Source organism: Sapajus apella, unplaced genomic scaffold (assembly GCF_009761245.1).
Source record: "Sapajus apella isolate SASKATOON/1434 unplaced genomic scaffold, GSC_monkey_1.0 scaffold69, whole genome shotgun sequence".
NCBI classification, from domain to species: Eukaryota; Metazoa; Chordata; class Mammalia; order Primates; family Cebidae; genus Sapajus; species Sapajus apella.
This window is the reverse complement of record NW_022437009.1, coordinates 6,380,821-6,400,441: the sequence shown is the minus strand read 5'-3', so window position 1 is coordinate 6,400,441 and position 19,621 is coordinate 6,380,821. Positions and strand designations below refer to the sequence as shown.

The following is a 19,621-nucleotide window of genomic DNA, read 5'->3' as shown; positions in this document are numbered from 1 at the left end:
TTCTTTTGTTTTCAAAAATTGTATATGTATTAATGTACTTTTAAATTTAGCATTAAATTTTTTTGCATGCTATACTTTGGTCATTGTTGAAGACTTAAGCATATTAAAAAGATATCTTGGCTTTTCTCCCATCACTATCAGTCAGACTGTGAAAGCCATGATGGCAACAATCATATCCATCTTTTTCACTGTATTCTCAGCACCTAGTACATGTGTTGCACATTAGCTCAGTAATTCTTTTTTCAGCTTTCTACTTACACACTGAAATCTCGGTAAATGTTTATAGTTATTTTAAATTTCATTCTTTCCACTGCTGCTAAATTTAAAAGCATACATTAAGGCATGGTTAGGGAGATTACCCTATGAGATAACGAGTAAAAATATAGGTTCAATTAAATATAACAACAGACAGAGGTCCTAGTATGAATCAAGATGTTCTAAGAGTGGAATACAAACACACTTCCCGCCCTTGAGGCCTATGAACACACACAGGTTAATAAATAACTGTGATATGGTACACTAAAAGGAACGTATGGAAATAAGAGTGAAGGAAATCTTTAAATTGGCTAGGGGAAGAAGGTTAGATCACAAGGCTAGAGAACACAAAACAATATCGAATTTCACTTTACTATTAATGATGTTTAGCAACTCAAAAAAATAACAGGACAGGATTTAGAGAGTTACAAAATAAAATCTGGGGACTTACTCATCCTAACCCCACCTCCCATTAATATAAATAATCAAGGAGTATACAAAACTGTGAAAAGTTAGTCAGCTACTTGTCATTCAAGTAGCTTTCTACTTGATTGGCCTATTTAACAGAACAGATAATATTAAGTTATATTCACCCAGTTTTTTTTTTAAGTATTAATGAAGGATCTGAAGCAAGTCTTTTTAAAAGAGTCCAAAAACAAGAATCTGTTGGTATTTATCAGCACTTTCCAAGAAGTGAGGCCCTGAATCCATAAGATCTAAGTAAGTATTAAAGTCGGCAGAGAGGTACACTCTTTTGAGGGCCAAGAATGGGTCTTTAGGGCTTTTACACATCTCAAGACTATCCAATTACATTTGGTTACCAAGCAACCATTCCATGACGAATTTGTACCCGAATCCCCAAATGGCTTAACCTCACAACTCTGACTTTGGAATATCAGAAGATTATTTAACCGTCTCCTCCCCTATTATAAGTTAATCAACTGGCATTCTGAATTACATATCAGGTTTTAGTCACTTGGTTAGTATAAAATAAGAATCCTCTCAGTTCTAAGAGCTGTGTAGAAAAAAGTTTAAGAACCTGAAAAACTTAAAACCATACTCTAAACCAGTGATTGAAAAAAACCAGGGACCGTAGGCTGGATTCAGGCCACAAATGGATTTTATTTGGCTTGCAGAGGAGGAGGAAAAAGAAAAATCCGACATAAAATGCACAATATATTTCATATAAAAATGTGTATTTCCAGCTTCTTTTGAAAAATCTGAAACTGGCAATATCTGGACCTGCACTGCTATATGGTAAAAACTGGCCAGAGCTAAGCAACCCCAGCCCTATTTATATGGACCATTTGCTCTCTAATTCATCATAGACCAACTAACTCACTCCTGTTTTCCTGATAGTGAGGCCAAAAATCAAGTGTCATTTCTCATTATGCTTGCACTGTTTTTCTTATAATCTTCAAAGATTAAAGAATGCCATACTGGCAGATGAGTGCAGAGTTTACCAGGTAAGTACAATTCCACTCTTCACATTAACGCAGTGAAACATAGGCAGAATCAAAGAAACCAATTTACCTTAATCTGAGTCTGTTCAATTGACTTTTCCCATATCTGCTGATCGTATGCTCCAATCTGAAAGAGGGAGCAGTCTATATAAATGATGCAAAGGAAATCCTTACATTATTAAGTCAAGCCCCACAAAAGTCATGAGCCTATTATCAATATGCTATGTGGAAAATGTTTGTGTTTCTCAGAGTTAGAATAAATTAATATTTCCAAGCTCTGTTTCCTTCAAAAATCTAAAAGAGCTGGACCTAAAAGTAAGTTCAAAAGCAATGACCAAAATATCTCAATTAAATATTATCTTAAAAGATACTTCCACTTCCTGGCCGGGTGGATCACCTAAGGTCAGAGGATCGAGACCAGCCTGGCCCACATGGTGAAATCCTGTTTCTACTAAAATTACAAAAAATCAGCCGAGCGTGGTGGCAGGCACCTGTGATCCCAGCTATTCCAGAGGCTGAGGCAGGAGAATTGCTTGAACCCGGGAGACGGAAGTTGCAGTGAGCAGAGGTCACGCCATTGCCCTCCAGTCTGGGCGACAAGAGCAAAACTCCAGCACAAAAATAAAAATAAATAAATAATTCCATTTCTTAAGGAAAACAGCAACAGAAAAACTAGAGAGGAATAAAAGATAAGGAACAGCTCAATAAGATAGTTGATAGTACCAGTCTGAGCTGTGCAGATAAAGGTTTCATTTTTTTTGTTTTTAAGCAGTTTGATCAGAAGCAAACTTTCAAAGCATTGTGGTAGCATTTGTGTACGTAGCCTGGAGAAGGAAGATGGCGTGAAAACCTTATTCTGGGACCCAGAACCGGGTTTAAAAGACATAATGACCTTGTACATTTTTTTTCATTTATGTTGAAGTATACATGAACACCTGGTACTACCAAACTCAGGGGAAAGTAACATTATATTCTTTGTGGGAGCTTTTTGCAGGAAGAATGCTTGACAAATAAATACATATATATATATATATATTGGTATTACCTTCTTTTGGTACCACGATATAGCATCTCTCTCATTTGAGGCCATCTGTGTCTCCAGCCAGAGAATGGGATTTCACTGAAAATGAAGGAAAACCAGTCGGTGAGTCCAGCTGCTGAAGGTTATTCTCCCAATTTGGGTAGAAAACCGCTTCTCTCAGCCTCTCCATGAGCTGCTGTCTGTCTCTTCCACCGGCAGTTCGCCAGGGAAAACACAACAAACAAAAAAACTGGCGCAGCGGCGACCGGTGAAACCTCTGCAATGTTTCGGGCGAGCGTGTTCGTGGGTGCGGGGGAGGGGCAGGGCGGCTGCTGGAACCGCCCGGCACCCGCCTCCCTCGCTCCCCGGCGTCGGGCGCTCACCTGCTGCCCGCTGCCCTGCGAGCCGGCGCCCGGGACCTTCGTCCTCAGTGGCCGGGGTCCCACCGTGAGGTCGGGGGCGAGGCGGCGGGCCCGGCAGGCCGCATCTTCCCCCCTTGGCGCAGACGTCAGCGGGGCCGTTACCATGGAGACCGCGGAGGCCGCCCCAGCCTCGGAGGCCGCAGGCCGCCCAGCGCCCTGAGGGCAGCAAATCGATCGCCTGTCCGAGCCCGACCTACAGGGTCACAAGCTGACCAGAAAATAAGCAGAGAATGAACTGGAAAATGAGCGGGATTAAAAGCGAAGGAGGTCTTCGCTAGGCCGCCAGTCGCCACGGCGACAGCAAAAGGCTTTGTGCCCAGCTGGAAAAGGCAGGTGCAAAGGCCCGGGAGCCGGGGAGGAGGCGGAGGCGGCGCTGGTCTTCTCCGGGCCGGGCTGCCGCGACCCAGCCTGCCGAGAGCTGGGCGACAGCCGCTCCGCCGACCACCGGGCAACAGCCCTCGGCTTCCGCTTTCCGGCTCCAGCTCCCGAGGTGGCTCCGCCCCTGGCTCGGGCCTTCCCGCCCAGCTTCGGTCCAGGCTCCGGGTCCCAGGCCCTGAGGGGCCGCGCGGCGACCGGTGGCCCAGAGCAGTTCCCTCAGGTCACCCTTCAGGCCTCAGCTTAAAAGTCACTTCCTCAGAAACGACTCTCCCTTCCAGCGTTCTGCAGGAAGTGCAGCGTTCTGCAGGAAGTCGGTCCTCATACTCTAGTAGCTCCCGGCTCAAGTCTTTGTAGCACTCATCTTCGTGTTTCCCGGCTTAGTCTCTTCCCCAGTTGGCCGTGGGCTCCACGAGGTCAGAGACTGGGGCCTGGCACTTAGGTTCCCAATGTTTGCATGAATTTGCCCTGCCCTGGGAGGAAGGTGCCAGGCTGCGGCTTGGTGACTCCCTTCCTCCCCCGCCCCTCAGCAGCTCTTGGTCTGGAGCTTTCTGGCGCTCAAAGGTAGTGGAAAAGGAGGGACCAGGCTTGGGCAGTCACAGCTTTTTTCAATTGGGTAAAGGAAGGCAGCGGCAGGAGCTGGTTAATTAGGGCCGACAGGTCAGGAGAAAGGAGAGGTGGATCCCTAAACTGAATATTTAAGGATACATTTAAAGGATTTTTAAGCTGCTTTCCGTGTGTGTGTGTGTGTGTGTGTGTGTGTGTGTGTGTGTGTGCGCGCGCGCGCATTAATGGAACACTGTCCCTTAACAGCCATTCTCCCCTTATCTGAAGCCGTCTTCTTGTGTTCTTGCTGGCCCACAGCGTGTAGCATCTGGGTCAGGGAAAGCTAATGACAGATGATAGCTTCCACTTAAGAAAGCCTAAGAGGCGCGGTACTCAATGTTTTACAGACGTTATTTCTTATCTGTTGAGTGTGTAGCAGGTGGAAGTTATTCCATTTCACCGATGAGGTAAATAAGCTAAAATAACTACCACAGGACTAAGTTGTACAAATTATTTCACCCAGGCTGGGCGCGACGCCTGCAATCCCAGCGTTTTGGGAGGCCTAGGCGGAAATGTTGCTTGAGCCCAGTTTGAGACCAGCCTGGGCAACAAGGTCAGACCCCGTCTCTTTGGGGGGAAAAAAAATTAGGGCCGGGCGCAGTGGCTCAGGCCTGTAATCCCAGCACTTTGGGAGGCCAAAGTGGGCGTACCACGAGGTCAAGAAATCGAGACCATTCTAGCCAACACGGTGAAATCCCGTCTCTACTAAAAATACAAAAATTAGCCGGGCATGGTGATGCGCGCCCGTAGTCCCAGCTACTCAGGAGGCAGAGGCAGGAGAATCGCTTGAACCCAGGAGGTGGAGGTTGCAGTGAGCCGAGATCGCGCCACTGCACTCCAGGTTGGGCGACAGAGACTCTAACCAAAAAAAAAAAAAAAAAAAATTAGCCAAATTAGCCAAAGGTGGTGGCACGCACCTGTAGTCCCAACTACTTGGAAGACTGAGGGAGGATCGTCTGAGTCCACGAATTCAAGGCTATAGTGAGCTAAGATTGCCCCACAGTACTTCAGCCTAGGCAACAGAGACCTTGCCACAAATAAATAAAAAATTATTTCACCCTGACTTATTTTTATATTGCACACATTGGCAGTGGTTTCCTTCTGCTTTTGCTCTTTGACAGGTTTTCTTTTCCTTAGTGCTAAACACAATTCTGTGGGGTTTCACCACAAATGGCCAACTTGAAAAAAAAATGACAAAAACTTCGAATTTTGCACAGGTAAATATTTAACCTCAATTACATTAATAGCAAAAGAACTTTACTTCATCGTTTGGCACACAAGATTTAGAGGAGAGTGTGTGAAGGAACCGAATCAGGTAAGTAGAATTAGAGAATAGTGTTAAGTAGCAAACCATTTTTCAGGTGCCGTGTTGGAAACTGTTCAATGCTTCCTAAGGCAATTAGCGAACAAGATGTGTGAATCCTTTCTCCCAACCAATAATCTGTGATCTTAAGCAATTTGTTCAACCTAACAAGCCTGTTTTCTCACCTGTATTACGGAGATAGTTACTTTCTTAAGGATGTAGGGATTAAATGAGATACCCTCATATAAACTGCCTGGCCCGTGGAAGTTAAAAAATATTAAGTCCCTTTATTTTCTTTTCATAATCAGAACCAAAGGCTAACAGTGCTTGGGACAGGTACTTCAATTAAAGAAAAGTTCATACAAAAACTGAGGAGAAAATAAATCCATTTTGTTGTGTTGCGTTAATACATCAATGACATAAAAGTCTATAGACCATCTTCACTAGTACTCAATGCATGTTTAAGAAAATCCATATCACCAGAATAAAAAGTTAAGACTGTCCTCTTTTAAGTAGAAACAAGCCAATTTAAGCAATAAGAGGCATAACTACAACAAATGCCAGGTATTTTTTTCTTCCTCCAAACTAATTGCATCTCAATATGGATGGAATTTTCCCCAGATATCTTTAGGAAAGAAAAGTCTAAGATTTTCTAAAATTTTTTAAGTGGTAGGGGATACAGAAAGTGAAGGGTTCGTCCTCTAAAAACAGGTTCCAGGTATTTAGAACTCACATATGCTATGCATTTTGAGATGAAACACCAGTAAAGGACAAATCAGACTTTGTTTATTAAAAAAATACTTTACAGGAAAAAAAAAAAAACTATGCATTCCATTGTCCTATTTTACAAAGAAATAGCTTAACAATTTAACACACTTAGACAGCTACAAAAAAGCACTGAGTTAAAAGGATTATTCACACAAATTTAGATTTAAGACTATTCATTAAAAACCTTTTTAAAACACTCGTTAATGTCAATAAACAAACTAAGGCCACACAACGAAAATAGTCCGCCAGGCAAATATACATTTCATCTATATGCAAAGACCTCTTAGATAAATAAAAGCCACAGGAAAAAAAGTCTTAGCTGCCAATCAAAATGGAGTTTAGTCACAGAAAACACTATTACATGAAAATTTACAACATGTGATAGTAGTACATAAGTATTTCTTTAGAATTGAAAAGTGCTATATTTTAAGAGACAGTGGTCTCAACTACATGCACAAGTGGATCCTAAAAAATGTATGAAGAAAATGGAAGGCCATAATATTTATGGAGAGATACTTGCTTTTAAAGCAACAAACTTTCAAGACAAGGATAGGTCCCTTACGTGCTAAAGAAAAACATTTGTACTGTGCATTTCCTCTACTTGCATGGCCAATAAATACAGCTACAACCTGTCTGAAAAACAACTTAGCACAGAGGTGAACCTCTGGCATGTGCTAGCTAATGAAAGTTTCTTTTTTAAAAACCTGTAGCAATGATAAAACAGATTAGAAAGATACAAAATTATCCTAAAGGCATAAATGCAAATAAATTTTTTATGGCAAATACAGATGGAAATATAATGGGCTAATATTAATGATTAAGAATATATTCACTAAGGGTTTTTATGGATTTGAGAGTCTTGTTCCTATATTCTTTCATTCTAGACAATAATATTTATATAGGGAAAGGCAATAAGCAAGTTTTTTCCAGTCATTAAGTGTGACTTTTGTGCCTAGTAAGACTGATGCAAGACATCTTTTCCCAAAGTTTAGTAAAGAACTTTAATAAGCTCCTTTTCCCCCTACAAGAGCTTGTAATATTAGTCAGCTGGTATTCCAACTGTCTCTTAAGGGAAAAGGGCACTTTTCAAAAGTCTTTCACTAAAAAATAAAGTAGCAGTTAAACAAATTCTAAGTACTGAATAAGCAAATTAAAAGTACAATTAAACCTAGGAATTAATTTTAAAGAGTTAAAACTTTGGAGGAGGGAACATAATATGTAGGTTTTTATTATTGCTTTATGAATTTGGGTTACCACTTTGAATCAACATCTACTCCTAGCATATCTTGGTATAGAGAATTACTTCTGGGGCAAGGGGAAGAGTTTTATCCTTTTTAATGGATACCATAAAATTATTCTACTTAAGTTAGGAATATTCATTTATTGGGTCCTTTCCATAAGCACATTTTAAAAACATCCCTCTGCTCCACAAAATATTAAAACTTATAGCCACATTGTGCAAGTAATCTCAAGAGCTGGCACAACGGATAACATACCAAAAAGGAAGATCAGCTTAAATTTCAGCTACAACTTTACTGCCATCACTACTTTAACAAATCAGAAGACGCCAAATTGCTCCATGCCTCACTCCACCAAACCAAGTAATTTAATGATTTAGAAAAATTGCAATCATTTGTATCACTAAACTAGGATACAGGTTTGAAAGCAGTAAAAAACGCAAAAGTTCTGCTTTTATATTCATCAGTCTTTAAAGCATGCTATTAAAATCTAATACTCACATAGGACATTCAGTTTTCAGATACGTTACTAGCTAAATGTTTCTCTCCATTCTATTGCAATTCTAACATACAATGACTTTATTAGTACATGATTTTAAACATTTTTATTGTACTCTTTTAATTTGTTTATACTGGAGGTGAGGGTAGAATGTTTTATAAAAGGAAAATGGGGATTTGCTTTTGATTGTAGGTCTTTGCAGATCCGCTGGTTCCTGAGTGATAATACACAGTGCTGGCTGTCAGGAGACAGTCTCCTTGTTTATTAGCAATGACCAGCTTGGATGACAGATGGCATCTGCTGGATGGCAAGTAGGAGATGGGGAAATCGGATCTTGGAAGACAAGAAAAAATTTAAAAAAAAATTTTTGCTTTAACAACCTTGCTCTTCATGATTATTTTTAAAAGCAAATGTTGCCTGAGAAGAATTTTACTTTGCACAGCCTGGTAAAGCTCTTCTGGACAGAAAAATAAAAACAAGAAATAACCCAAACCCATACACTTTGTGATTAACCCCCTCCCTAACAAAATAACAAAAAACACCCTCAAAGGCAGGTCCCATAAAAACTAGTCTTGATAAACTGGAATTTACCCTAGAATTTATACCCAAGATTTAAAAACACCCCCGCAATAATCACATTACCTTTCATACCATTCTAATTACCTTATTTACAAAGATAACTAAAGCCAACATCACTTCCAATTCATAAATGGTTTACATTGAAATGTATCCCTATTTATCTTCATCCTGTGTAACAGAGAATACATACATATACATATATATAAGGAATAATACAGATTCTAACTAATCACTGCAGTATTTGCTGATGGTTACTTTTCTATCGGTTTACACAGTGACCTCTATACTTTGCTAATATGCATTTAACTACACAACAATATTGCACAAAGTAATATTTATATAAGATTTAACCTATTTCAGAATATTTTAGAGAAAATTCATATTGATATTTCAAAAGATGCAGCTAAGTTTTCATGGTGACAGACATAATAAAGCAGCATCTTGTTTGTTTGTTTTGCCTATGTTAATGTAAATATTTCAAATCTTACCATCCAGGAAAAAAAAAAAATCTCCAAATTGCACTGTAACCAGGGAGATACAAGAATCTGGTCTTAGGTGTGGGGAGTACTCTTCCTTTAATAAACAAAAGGCCTATTGTATTATTAACTAAGAGAAAGTATAATGTGAATCATGTTAACATTCTAAAACAACAGAAAGTTAGGACCATACTGGCAATATGAACTGTGCCTGTTTGAAAAGAAAATGTAAATACTCAGGCACTAATCATTAGGCTACCTGAAAACAGTAGGATGAAGTCTAGTGTATTCTTTCTTAGAAAATAGCAACACAGAGTAATAGTAAATAAACCCAGGTATTCACCAGTTAAAATTGTGAAGTGTCTCAGTAGTAGATATTTATCATGAAGAGGTTGATGCCAAGTGACAAGAATAGTTTATCGTAAGATTGATGCTCAAAATATGGCAGCCTCATCAGAAAGACTATTATCATTCTCCAGGTTTGATATTTGTGATCATTTTAGGAAGCAAAATTATCCCCACAAAATGTGAGGATGCCAGGAAGCAGAACAACAGAGTATCATGTCAACATTATCTCTTTTACCCAAAATATCTTCCATAGTTAGCATATATTCTAGAAGAGATTAATGAACCATGGATAATGAATGACCAAGGACTATTCATCTTTAGATCTTTTTTTTTTTTAATTGAAATATCCACTGGGCTTTAAATAACAGATACAAAAAAAAGACAGTTTGGATCAGAAAGTGCTGTGCTTTCTCTTTTGTTAAGAAACCAGAGAGCCACTGAATTTTCCTTAGAAACTACTTGTTCTTTGTGGTTAGAACTAAATAACTTACTTGCCCATGTACCAGTTGCAGGAATTCTTTCCTGAAACCTATGCCATGTTTACTGTAGAAACTGAACCTGTGCCATGAAGACATAGGTACTAAACCATAAATCTGATTTATCCATAAAAACAGCAAATATGGCAAAAGACAAGGCAAGATAAAATTAAGGGAAGTGAATAATTTACCACATATGAATCTGTTATTCCAGAGAATTCTCATTTTGATTTGAAGAAGAGATTGAATTGTTACCTCACACCTTAAAACAGAAAGTAGCAGCAGACCCACTATTACATACTGTACTAACGGGATAAGATACAACTCTTAACTTTGCATAATCTGTGTAAAAAAGATATGCCTGACATTTGTGGAATGTCATTTCTCTTTATAGAATTATAGGCAAGATTTCTCCAATAAAACTTAACTTAAGCCAGTTATAAAACTATAACTTCACATCAAAATTTAAAAAAGTTAAAAAATGTGTTTGAATATGTACATATCACACAGAAGTGGTTGAATGTTCTTGCAGACTGTGTTGCGGGTCAGAGTCCAGTCTACTTTCCACTTTTAAAACTGAAATAGGCTGAGTCTTCTGATCTTGCTGTAGATTAAGTTCTGATGCAGGTGGGAAGGATGATGAAGTAGTTGTCAACAGCTGCATCTCTGTGCATGTTTCTTCAGATTCAGTTTTTATCCTCACACATTCGGAGTCAACTTCTAATTCTCGCTTTCCAGGTAAACCACAGTCCATGTTAGCACTGCTTTCTGTATTTTGAGTGGCTTCCACAACAGGGTGGTACTGTTTAAGCCTTATATGCCAGGCTAGGCTGCACACTGCCGAAACTGTTTTAAACTGATGAATGACATTTCTAGGGATGAAGTAGATATCATTGTCGCAAAGCTGAATTCTAGCATAACGAATGCCTTCCCGCCTCATTTGGTTTAGTTTAGCTTCATCTACCCACTGTACGCACTGAAGAAAGAAAAAAGTTATGTGAGACCTTAAAGTATGTAGTAATTTAGACAACATAATCAGCAAAGGAAAACAGAAACAATATGTATTATAAATACAATCAAATTAAAATAGGCAATACTAATAACTTTCTAAAAATTCCTGTAATGCTTGGGAAATTCTTTTCCACCTATTTTACTACCTCTCTAGTAACAAAGTACAGGTTAAAATCAGGATGGCCTAGGGAATCATTTAAAAAGTAGTTCAGCCTGGGTGTGGTGGCTCACACCTGTAATCCCAGCACTTTGGGAGGCAGAGGCGGGCAGATCACGAGGTCAGGAGTTCGAGACCAGCCTGGTCAACATGGTGAAACCCTGTCTCTACTAAAAATACAAAAATCGGCCAAACGTGGTGACGCGCACCTATAGTACCAGCTACTAGGGAGGCTGAGGGAGGAGAATCACTTGAACCCAGGAGGTAGAGGTTGCAGTGACCCAAGACTGTGCCACTGCACTCCAGCCTGGGCAACAGAGCCAGACTCCATTTCAAAAGAAACAAAAAGTATTTCAAAGTACAGCTAAGTATCAATATTCTTTGCCACACATAAGGGCAACATGTTCTCTTTTCGTTTAGTGTGTCTTTCAACCTTTTGCAGTTGAGGGGACACAGTGCAATGGGGTTAACAAGTGAGACAACTCATGGCCATAATGAGCAGCCTGGGCCCTCTAACCATCCCAGGCCCCCCTGGTATCCCAAAGATTGAAGGGATTTCAAGCATTCTGCTTAGGAAGCTCTGTTTAAATGATTTTTAGCACTACCCCCACTCAGTCTTTAATAAATAAAATTAAATTCACTATCACACATATCAAACTATAAGATAAAATTCAAAATAAAATGTGTATATTTATTTCCAGTATCTCACTCAAATGGTAATAAAAAATAAGTTATTACCTGGGAAACTGGAGGTTCATGAAGGTCTAACTGAAGTCTCTGTACAACATCAGTAAAATCCTCAGCATGAAAACAAATCACATCTTTGGTTATGCGAGGTTGGTCACTCCTAAGATTAACAAAATTAAATTTTAGAGACAAACATCTCACAATGAAAAGTGATGACAAATCTCAGTTATTTTATTCTTGGAAATGCTTCTACTAGCAGAGAAATAGATGCATAGCTTCTAATGACTAGGTATACAATTTTTTTTTAAATTTGAAGAAAACCCACAAAACTTAAAAAGCCATGAAAATCACATTTGCTGTTGTAAAATTAAAACGAAAATGGCTAAAAAGAATAGCTTTATTGTAAACTAGCTGCATTTGTAGTCCTCTTACCACTTTGTATCTCTGTGTCCTGAGTTTTGTTAAAACTGGGCCTCAACAGAATGTAAAATGGTGTAGCCACTATGGAAAGCAGTCTGGCAGTTTCTCAAAACGTTACAAATAGAACTACCATATGATCCAGCAACTTCACTCCTGGGTGTATACCCGAAAGAATTGAAAGCAGGGACATAAAGAAGATATTTATATACCCATGTTCACACCAGCATTATTCACAAAAGCCAAAAGGTGGAGGCAACCCAAGTGTCCACTGATAGATAAACTCATTAACAACATGTGGTATACACATACAATGAATCATTCAGCCTAAAAAAGGAAGGAGATTATGATACTTGCTACAACACAGATGAACCTTGAGGACATTATGCTAAGAGAAATAAGCCAGTCACAAAAAGACAAATGCTATATGATTCCAACTATATGAGGTATGTAAAGTAGTCAAATTCATAGAAACAAAAGTAGAATGTTGGCTACCAGAGCCTGGGGCTGAGAGTAAAAGAGAATTGTTAGCTGGATGTAGTGGCTCACGTCTGTAATACCAGCACTTTGGGAGGCTAAGGCGGGTGGATCACCTGAGGTCGGGAGTTCGAGACCAGCCTGACCAACATAGAGAAACCCCATCTCTACTAAAAACAAAAAATTGGCTGGGCATGGTGGCACATGTCTGTAATCCCAGCTACTTGAGAGGCTGAGGCAGGAGATTTGCTTGAACCTGGGAGGTGGAGGTTGCGGTGAGCTGAGATCGCACCATTGCACTACAGCCTGGGCAACAAGAGCAACACTCTGTCTCAAAAAAAAAAAAGGAATTTTTGTTCAGTGAGTATAGAGTTAAAGCCTTGTGAGATGAAAAGTTTCTGGAGCTCTGTTTCATAACAATGTAATTATGCTTAACTTTACCAACTAGACATTTAAAAATGGTTAAGATGGCAAATTTTGTGTGTATTTTACCACAATTTGAAAACTGGTCCTAAACCTTTAGTCCACATTGTCTTATAAAATATTAACCAAACTTGCAGCTGAGTCCCATTAACTTACCATTCACCAAACTGTACAGCTTTCAAAACTCCAACAGCAGCCGTACTCTGCCAGTCAAACCCCTGACCCACATGATCAGCATGAGCTCTTGTCCTATCTTCAAAGAGGACTTCGCGGGGTTCACTGGTCCGAGGTAGGTACTGGAGATTTTTTATTTCATTCATTGATCTAGAGTTGATTTGGTTGTTAAACAAAGGGTAAGCAAGGAAGAAGGAGACCAAAAAAAATAAAATAAAATAAAATAATTAGTAGCAGTAAGGCAAAAAAGTCTGCTAAAATACCAGATTTAAATAAGATGAAGACTGAAAAGAGTTCAAAGGTTATGATCATTAGCATCTAACACACTATATTATAATGCTTAATATAATTACCTTCCTCTCCCTGTGTGCCATAGTAAAGCTAAAGCTATATCTAAGTATCAATATTCTTTGCCACATATACGGGCAACATGTTCTCATAGATTAGACTAAAATATAGTGTTTCTGTCTGGCAACAGAAAATAAAAGTCAAAGTTTAAGGCTTCTTTACCCTCAATCATCTCATTTCAGAGTCTCAAAATATGCTACTAGTGAAGCTACTCTCACACAGTTAACAAAAATTCTAGACAGAAATATAGCTATAATTAAGCATTAATCAGGCTGCACTTAGACCCATTTTCTTATAACTAAAGGTCAAGTACTGAAGTTTTGTGGGTTTTCTTCAAATTTTTTTTAAAAAATGTAACAAACCCACAAAACTTAAAAAGCCATCAAAATCAGATTTGCTGTTGTAAAATTAAAACAAAAATGGCTAAAAGAGTAGTTTTACTGTAAACTAATTGCATTTGTAAAAAATTATACAGCTTTCAAAACTGTACGATAGATACTGACCATTTGCATCCCCACTTGTTCCTACAGATAGAATTTCTTGAAGTGGGAAAACGTTTTTGTAAAAAAAGAAATATACTTTAAAAAAAAAAATAGCATTAGCATCATAAGGCTTTTGAGATAGAATCTCCGATGTTAAGGATGGCTTAAGCAGACCCTGAATTCCGGCAAAACAGCTGCTGCTAACCAATTTAAAGATCCCCACAGAGCCGGGCGCGGTGGCTCAAGCCTGTAATCCCAGCACTTTGGGAGGCCGAGGCGGGTGGATCACGAGGTCAAGAGATCGAGACCATCCTGGTCAACATGGTGAAACCCCGTCTCTACTAAAAATACAAAAAATTAGCTGGGCATGGTGGTGCGTGCCTGTAATCCCAGCTACTCAGGAGGCTGAGGCAGGAGAATTGCCTGAACCCAAGAGGCGGAGGTCGCAGTGAGCTGAGATCGCGCCATTGCACTCCAGCCTGGGTAACAAAAGTGAAACTCCGTCTCAAAAAAAAAAAAAAAAAAAAAAAAAAAAAAAAAGATCCCCACAGAAAAACCTAATCAGCATGGGAATAGTTTATTCATCTCTTTGTCCCATGACTTCACTTTGTACTCTTGGACCAATGAACATCTCCACATATCAGCCCATTCCAAAACCCTTAAAAACCCTACCCCCAAACTCCTCAGGCAGACAGATTTGAGATTTCCTCCCATCTCCTCCTTTAGTCGCCCTCCAATTAAACTTCTTTCTCTGCTGCAATCTGTTGTTTTGGTGTACTAAGTTGCCATGTGCATCAGGCAATCACCCTATTATAGTGAGACTAGAGTTCTGATTCAAGATTGCAAACTACGCAGTCATATGATCTCCTTCTACATTAAAATGAAAGTAAAAGTCTTCAAACTAATAATGGGGGAAGTGGGGATTAGATGGGAGAATGGATTAGAGTACAGAGGAAACAATTAGTCATGAGTTGACAGCTGTTGATTGTACATTAAACACATAGCAGTTTATTATATTGTTTTCTGCTTTTATATGTGCTCAAGAATTTCTAAATATAATAATCTAAAGATGATAGTGAATAAGAAGCAACAAAGGAAATGAATTAATGAATGAGCAGTATCAACAAAATTTTGCAAGATGGAAAATGATCACAGTACCTGAGACTAATAAAACTGAGCAGAGAAAGCCACAGGCATAGAATACACAAGAAGGGATCAGCAGACAAAAAGGCAGCAGACCTGCCCAACAGCCCTTGGAAAAGCCTGAGTCCAAAAAGAAGTCAGGCATAATAATGATGAACAGAAATGAAGTAAGGCTGAGAAAAGGGGAATTAAAGTGAAATTCTGCAACTAAAAAAGTCATCCCTGCAGACAGAAATGTAGACAGGCATTTAGCCCCACATGGAGTAGACTATGGCTACCTACCCAGCATCTATTCTTCCCCTTCAATTCCCTGACAGAACCCTGATTTTCATTAGGCATCTGATCCTGCCCTGTATGTGACCTCGTTCAAAAGTTCAAGAGTTAGTTGCTGAGTCCTGGTAAATTATGGTAAGCTCAGTTCCCCTGATAGTACTGATTTAGGAATAGTCATCAACTGATTTTGTCTAATAGCATGAAAGGAAATCTGCTGAAGAGACTTCTGGGAAATTTCCTAACTCCTAGGAAAGAAGTATAAAAAAAGATATTCTCTTCTTCTATTAGATATAGCCAGATTCAGATGTGATATCTAGAACTGCCTCAGCCATCTAGCAACTGTAAAGGGAGCTAGTCTAAGTGCAAAGCCTAGGCCAAGAGAATGTTAGAACAGAGAAAAGCAAAGAATCTGGTCCCTTGATAAAAGCACTGACACACTGACCATATGGTGCCTAGAACCAACTTCTCTGGACTTCTTGATATATAAGATAGACATTTTATGAACAAGTGCGAATCAAAATTTTTGTTGCTTATAGCCAAAAACATCCTGATAACCTTTCAGCCAGAAAAACTGCACATTCTCTAAACACGTGAAAATTGACAGAAAAAATAGAATATAATCCTCTGAAATCTTGACACATCATTTAATGTCCGTTTCTATTCCTGTTCACTCTAAGTTGACAACTGACAATTGTCTACTCAGCAAAATATAATTAGAACTCTCAATAAGCCCAGTGCTTTATTCTAAAATATGAATGGGTCAACCAAGAATCACCAGCTATCTGAAGATGACAGCAGCCTGACAGACAAAAACCAAAATGAACAATGCTAAAATTTAAAAACACCAAAGAAATCCCAGCACTTTGGGAGGCCAAGGTGGACGGATCACAAGGTCAGGAGTTTAAGACCAGCCTGACCAATATGGTGAAACCCCGTCTCTACTAAAAATACAAAAATTAGCCGGGCGTGGTGGCATGCGCCTGTAATCTCAGCTACCGGGGAAGCTGAGGAAGAAGAATCACTTGAACACGAGAGGCGGAGGTTGCAGTGAGCCACGATCATGCCACTGTACTCCAGTGCTTAAGCCAGAGAAGGAAATAAATCTAGGAGGACAACAGCAACAGTGTCTCAAGAAAAAAAAAAAAACCACCAAAGAAAGGTTAGAAGACAAAAGTCCAGTAAATGTCTCAGAATCAAAAGCAAAAATAGAAAATATGAGGGCAATCAAACCAGTAGATCTATTATTCAACCAATAGTAGTTTCAGAAAGAAGAAAAATTAATAAGAAATTACCAAAGCCATTAAGCAAGAAAAATATTCAGGAGACATAAATCGTTCAATTTAAGGTGATTATTAAACAACAAAAATATAATTAAAAAATAAGAATGAAAGACTCAAGACATATCATTGTGAAATTTCAGACTGCTGATGACAGAGGATGCCATAAGCTTCCAGATAAGGAAAAAAATAGGCTACCTACAAAAGAACAAAAATTATGCTAGCATCAGGACTTCTCGTAAATAATATTAGATGCCAGAAAACATTAGAGTACTGCTAAAAATACTAAGGGACAATACAACTTCTGGACTTCAGCTAAACTATTAATCATATTTATTAACAGAAAAAGAAATTTTCAGACATATAATGACTCAGGATACCTTCCCTTTGTTAGACTATTACTTGAGAGTGTGCTTAAGCAAGAGAAGGAAATAAATCTAGGAAGACAACCACCATAGGTTAATGTGGAAAAGCATTAAATGGGAAGTCCTAGGTGGATAACTGGAATAAACCTTCTACAAGTAGAGTTTCAAGAGATATCCATGTAAAAAAACCGATGTGTTAGAGCAGAGCAGACAGTATGAAAAAAATTCTAGAAAGACATGAGGATATGATAAAAGGACAGAATGCTAGGTAACTACCAACACCAATGTCCTAAAAAAAAAAAAGTTATGAAAGAAAGCCATAGTCAAGCATGAGAAAGTCACTGTGGTTCTGGAACAAAGTAATGTATCTTAACTCTAACCCTATAAGCAGTGCTGGGATTACAGGTGTGAACCACTGTGCCTGCCCTCATTTTAATTTTTTTTTTTTTTTTTGAAACGGAGTCTTGCTCTTGTTGCCCAGGCTGGAGTACAGTGGTGTGACCTCGGCTTACTGCAACCTCCGCCTCCCAGGTTCAAGTGATTCTCCTGCCTCAGCATCCCGAGTAGCTGGGATTACAGGAATGCACCACCACGCCCAGCTAATTTTTGTATTTTTAGTAGAGATGGGGTTTCACCATGTTGGCCAGGCTGGTCTCCAATTCCTGACCTCAGGTGATCCACCCACCTCGGCCTCCCAAAGTGCTGGGATTATAGGTGTGAGCCACCATGCCTGGCCTTTTTACTCTTTTCTATTACTTTTTTCTTAAGTTTATAATAACCAGGAAACAAATGATGGTCACTTTGGGGGGAAAGATTATGGAACAAAAAATGCATATAGTACTTAAGAATTTAATTAAATTTCAAGATTCATCATCATCCTGCAACAAAACTGCTATAATCTAACAATGCACAGAACTTTCAAGTCACTCCTGGGTTTTTACCATGCCACCACCCTGCATTCGTATATAATTAATTACAAAGTATTTTCACACATTTCAAGTACCTAAGATTATTCCATACTTAGCTCAAGTTATCGTTCTCCTATGTGCCTTAAGTTATGGTTTAGATTAGTCCATTAAAACTCACTTTTGGGTACTCCTTTTAAATTGCTATTATCATAGTCTAAGCAGGTATAAGTCATTTCAGTCTCATTAAATTAGATTTTTCAAAGTACTAGAGAATGAGTTAAATCTACATTTGTCTTTAGAGTCTGAAAGACAAAATATGTTAGCACAATATGAACTACTGAGGCTCCGTACTATAGTACATTATTGGTTTCATGCAGCGCATACTGGTTACCTACTATATGGCATGAGGACAAAGATAAATAAAATAGTCCCTGTCCTCCCAAAGCAAACCTCAAATATTAGTAAAAAATAAAAACATGTAAACAGAACTTTAATGAACAGAACACTATAGCACAGAGAAGGGAACAATTAATTACCTAAGGGAGGAAAGAAAAGCTTAACAAAGGAGGTGCCATCCAAGTTAGGTTTTGTTTGGTTTTGGTTTGAGACAGGATCTTGTCATGGACTCCTGGGGTCAACTGAGCCTCCTACTTCAGGCTCCGGCATCTGACACTGTGCCCAGCTCAAGCTAAGTTTTGAAAATGTATTCAGTTTGCTGTGGGATGGTAATCGCAGCACTTTGGGAGGCTGAGGCAGGAGGATCGTTTGAGGCCAGGAGTTAAAAAATAGCCTGGGCAATATAGCAAGACCCCAACTCTACATAAACAAAATACACAAAACAACTTTTTTAATCAGACGGGCCTGAAGGTGCATGCCTATAGCCACAGCTACTTGGGAGGCTCTCCTGAGCCCAGGAGTTCAAGGCTACAGTGAGCTATGATTGTATCACTGCACTCTAGCTCTGGGCAACAGAATGAGACCCTGTCTCATAAGAAAAAAAAAAGTTTGCAAAGTAGAGTGGAAGGTGAGAGAGAGGATGCCATTCCAAGTAAAAAGAATAGTACAAAAGCAAAGAGTTTTGATAGTTTATGGTTTGGAAAGTGAATTCAGTATGGTCGGAGAAGATTAGAAACAGATACATCTAGAAAAGGTACAGTTGACCAGATTATGAAAAATCCTTGTAAACCACACTGAGGGGTTTGATCTTTTATCCTGCAGGGTGTTAGGGCATGGGTTTTAAAAATATAAATACAAATTAAATTTGTGTTTTAGAAAAATGCTTCACTTTGATAACTATGTAATGAGTGGACTGGAACAAGGAACTGACAACTAAAAAATTTACTTAAGGGAGCCCCTTCAAGACAAATGGTTTTCAAACTGTACTCATTCTTATAAGAAACCAACTAAAAAAAAGTAGTTTTGCTTATCTGAGAAAAGAAATGTTTACCGTCGTCTCTTGAAGGGTGACTTTGGCATATCTGCTGTAGGGATCATCTGTTCTCCTGGCCTTACCCACATTATAGGCCCATCATCACTCTGGGACCTACACTGGAGTCGGAGGCTGGAAAGTGTACCCCAGGGCAAAGTCATCTAGAAATCAGATGAATTAGTCACATTAAAAAATCGTTTCAATGATTTATAAGTTAATCC

General features: G+C 39.0%; 2 protein-coding genes across 11 annotated transcripts in view; both read right to left on the bottom strand.

Moving 5' to 3' along the window:
* Window positions 1-4,132, bottom strand: part of PHTF1 (putative homeodomain transcription factor 1) — a 61,403-nt gene extending 57,271 nt beyond the window's left edge. For 2 of the 10 annotated variants that reach the window (XM_032249713.1, XM_032249714.1), the window contains exons 1-2: window positions 2,764-3,817; window positions 1,789-1,845 (exon numbers count right to left, since the gene is read on the bottom strand). Coding sequence is in view for 6 of the 10 variants with exons in the window: in XM_032249710.1 (XP_032105601.1) it covers window positions 1,789-1,845; window positions 2,764-2,808 (102 nt within the window). In the remaining 4 variants the exon portion in view is untranslated. Of the gene's footprint in view, window positions 1-1,788; window positions 1,846-2,763 lie in introns of all 10 variants that reach the window. The other 8 variants (XM_032249710.1, XM_032249711.1, XM_032249718.1 and 5 more) reach the window with 8 other exon arrangements.
* Window positions 4,133-8,307: 4,175 nt separating this feature from the next.
* RSBN1 (round spermatid basic protein 1) overlaps window positions 8,308-19,621 on the bottom strand; it is a 47,814-nt gene continuing 36,500 nt past the window's right edge. Inside the window, exons 4-7 of the mRNA XM_032249708.1 lie at window positions 19,419-19,561; window positions 13,158-13,325; window positions 11,736-11,844; window positions 8,308-10,805 (exon numbers count right to left, since the gene is read on the bottom strand). Coding sequence (XP_032105599.1) covers window positions 10,332-10,805; window positions 11,736-11,844; window positions 13,158-13,325; window positions 19,419-19,561 — 894 coding nt within the window. The 3' untranslated portion in view covers window positions 8,308-10,331. The remainder of the gene's footprint in view (window positions 10,806-11,735; window positions 11,845-13,157; window positions 13,326-19,418; window positions 19,562-19,621) is intronic.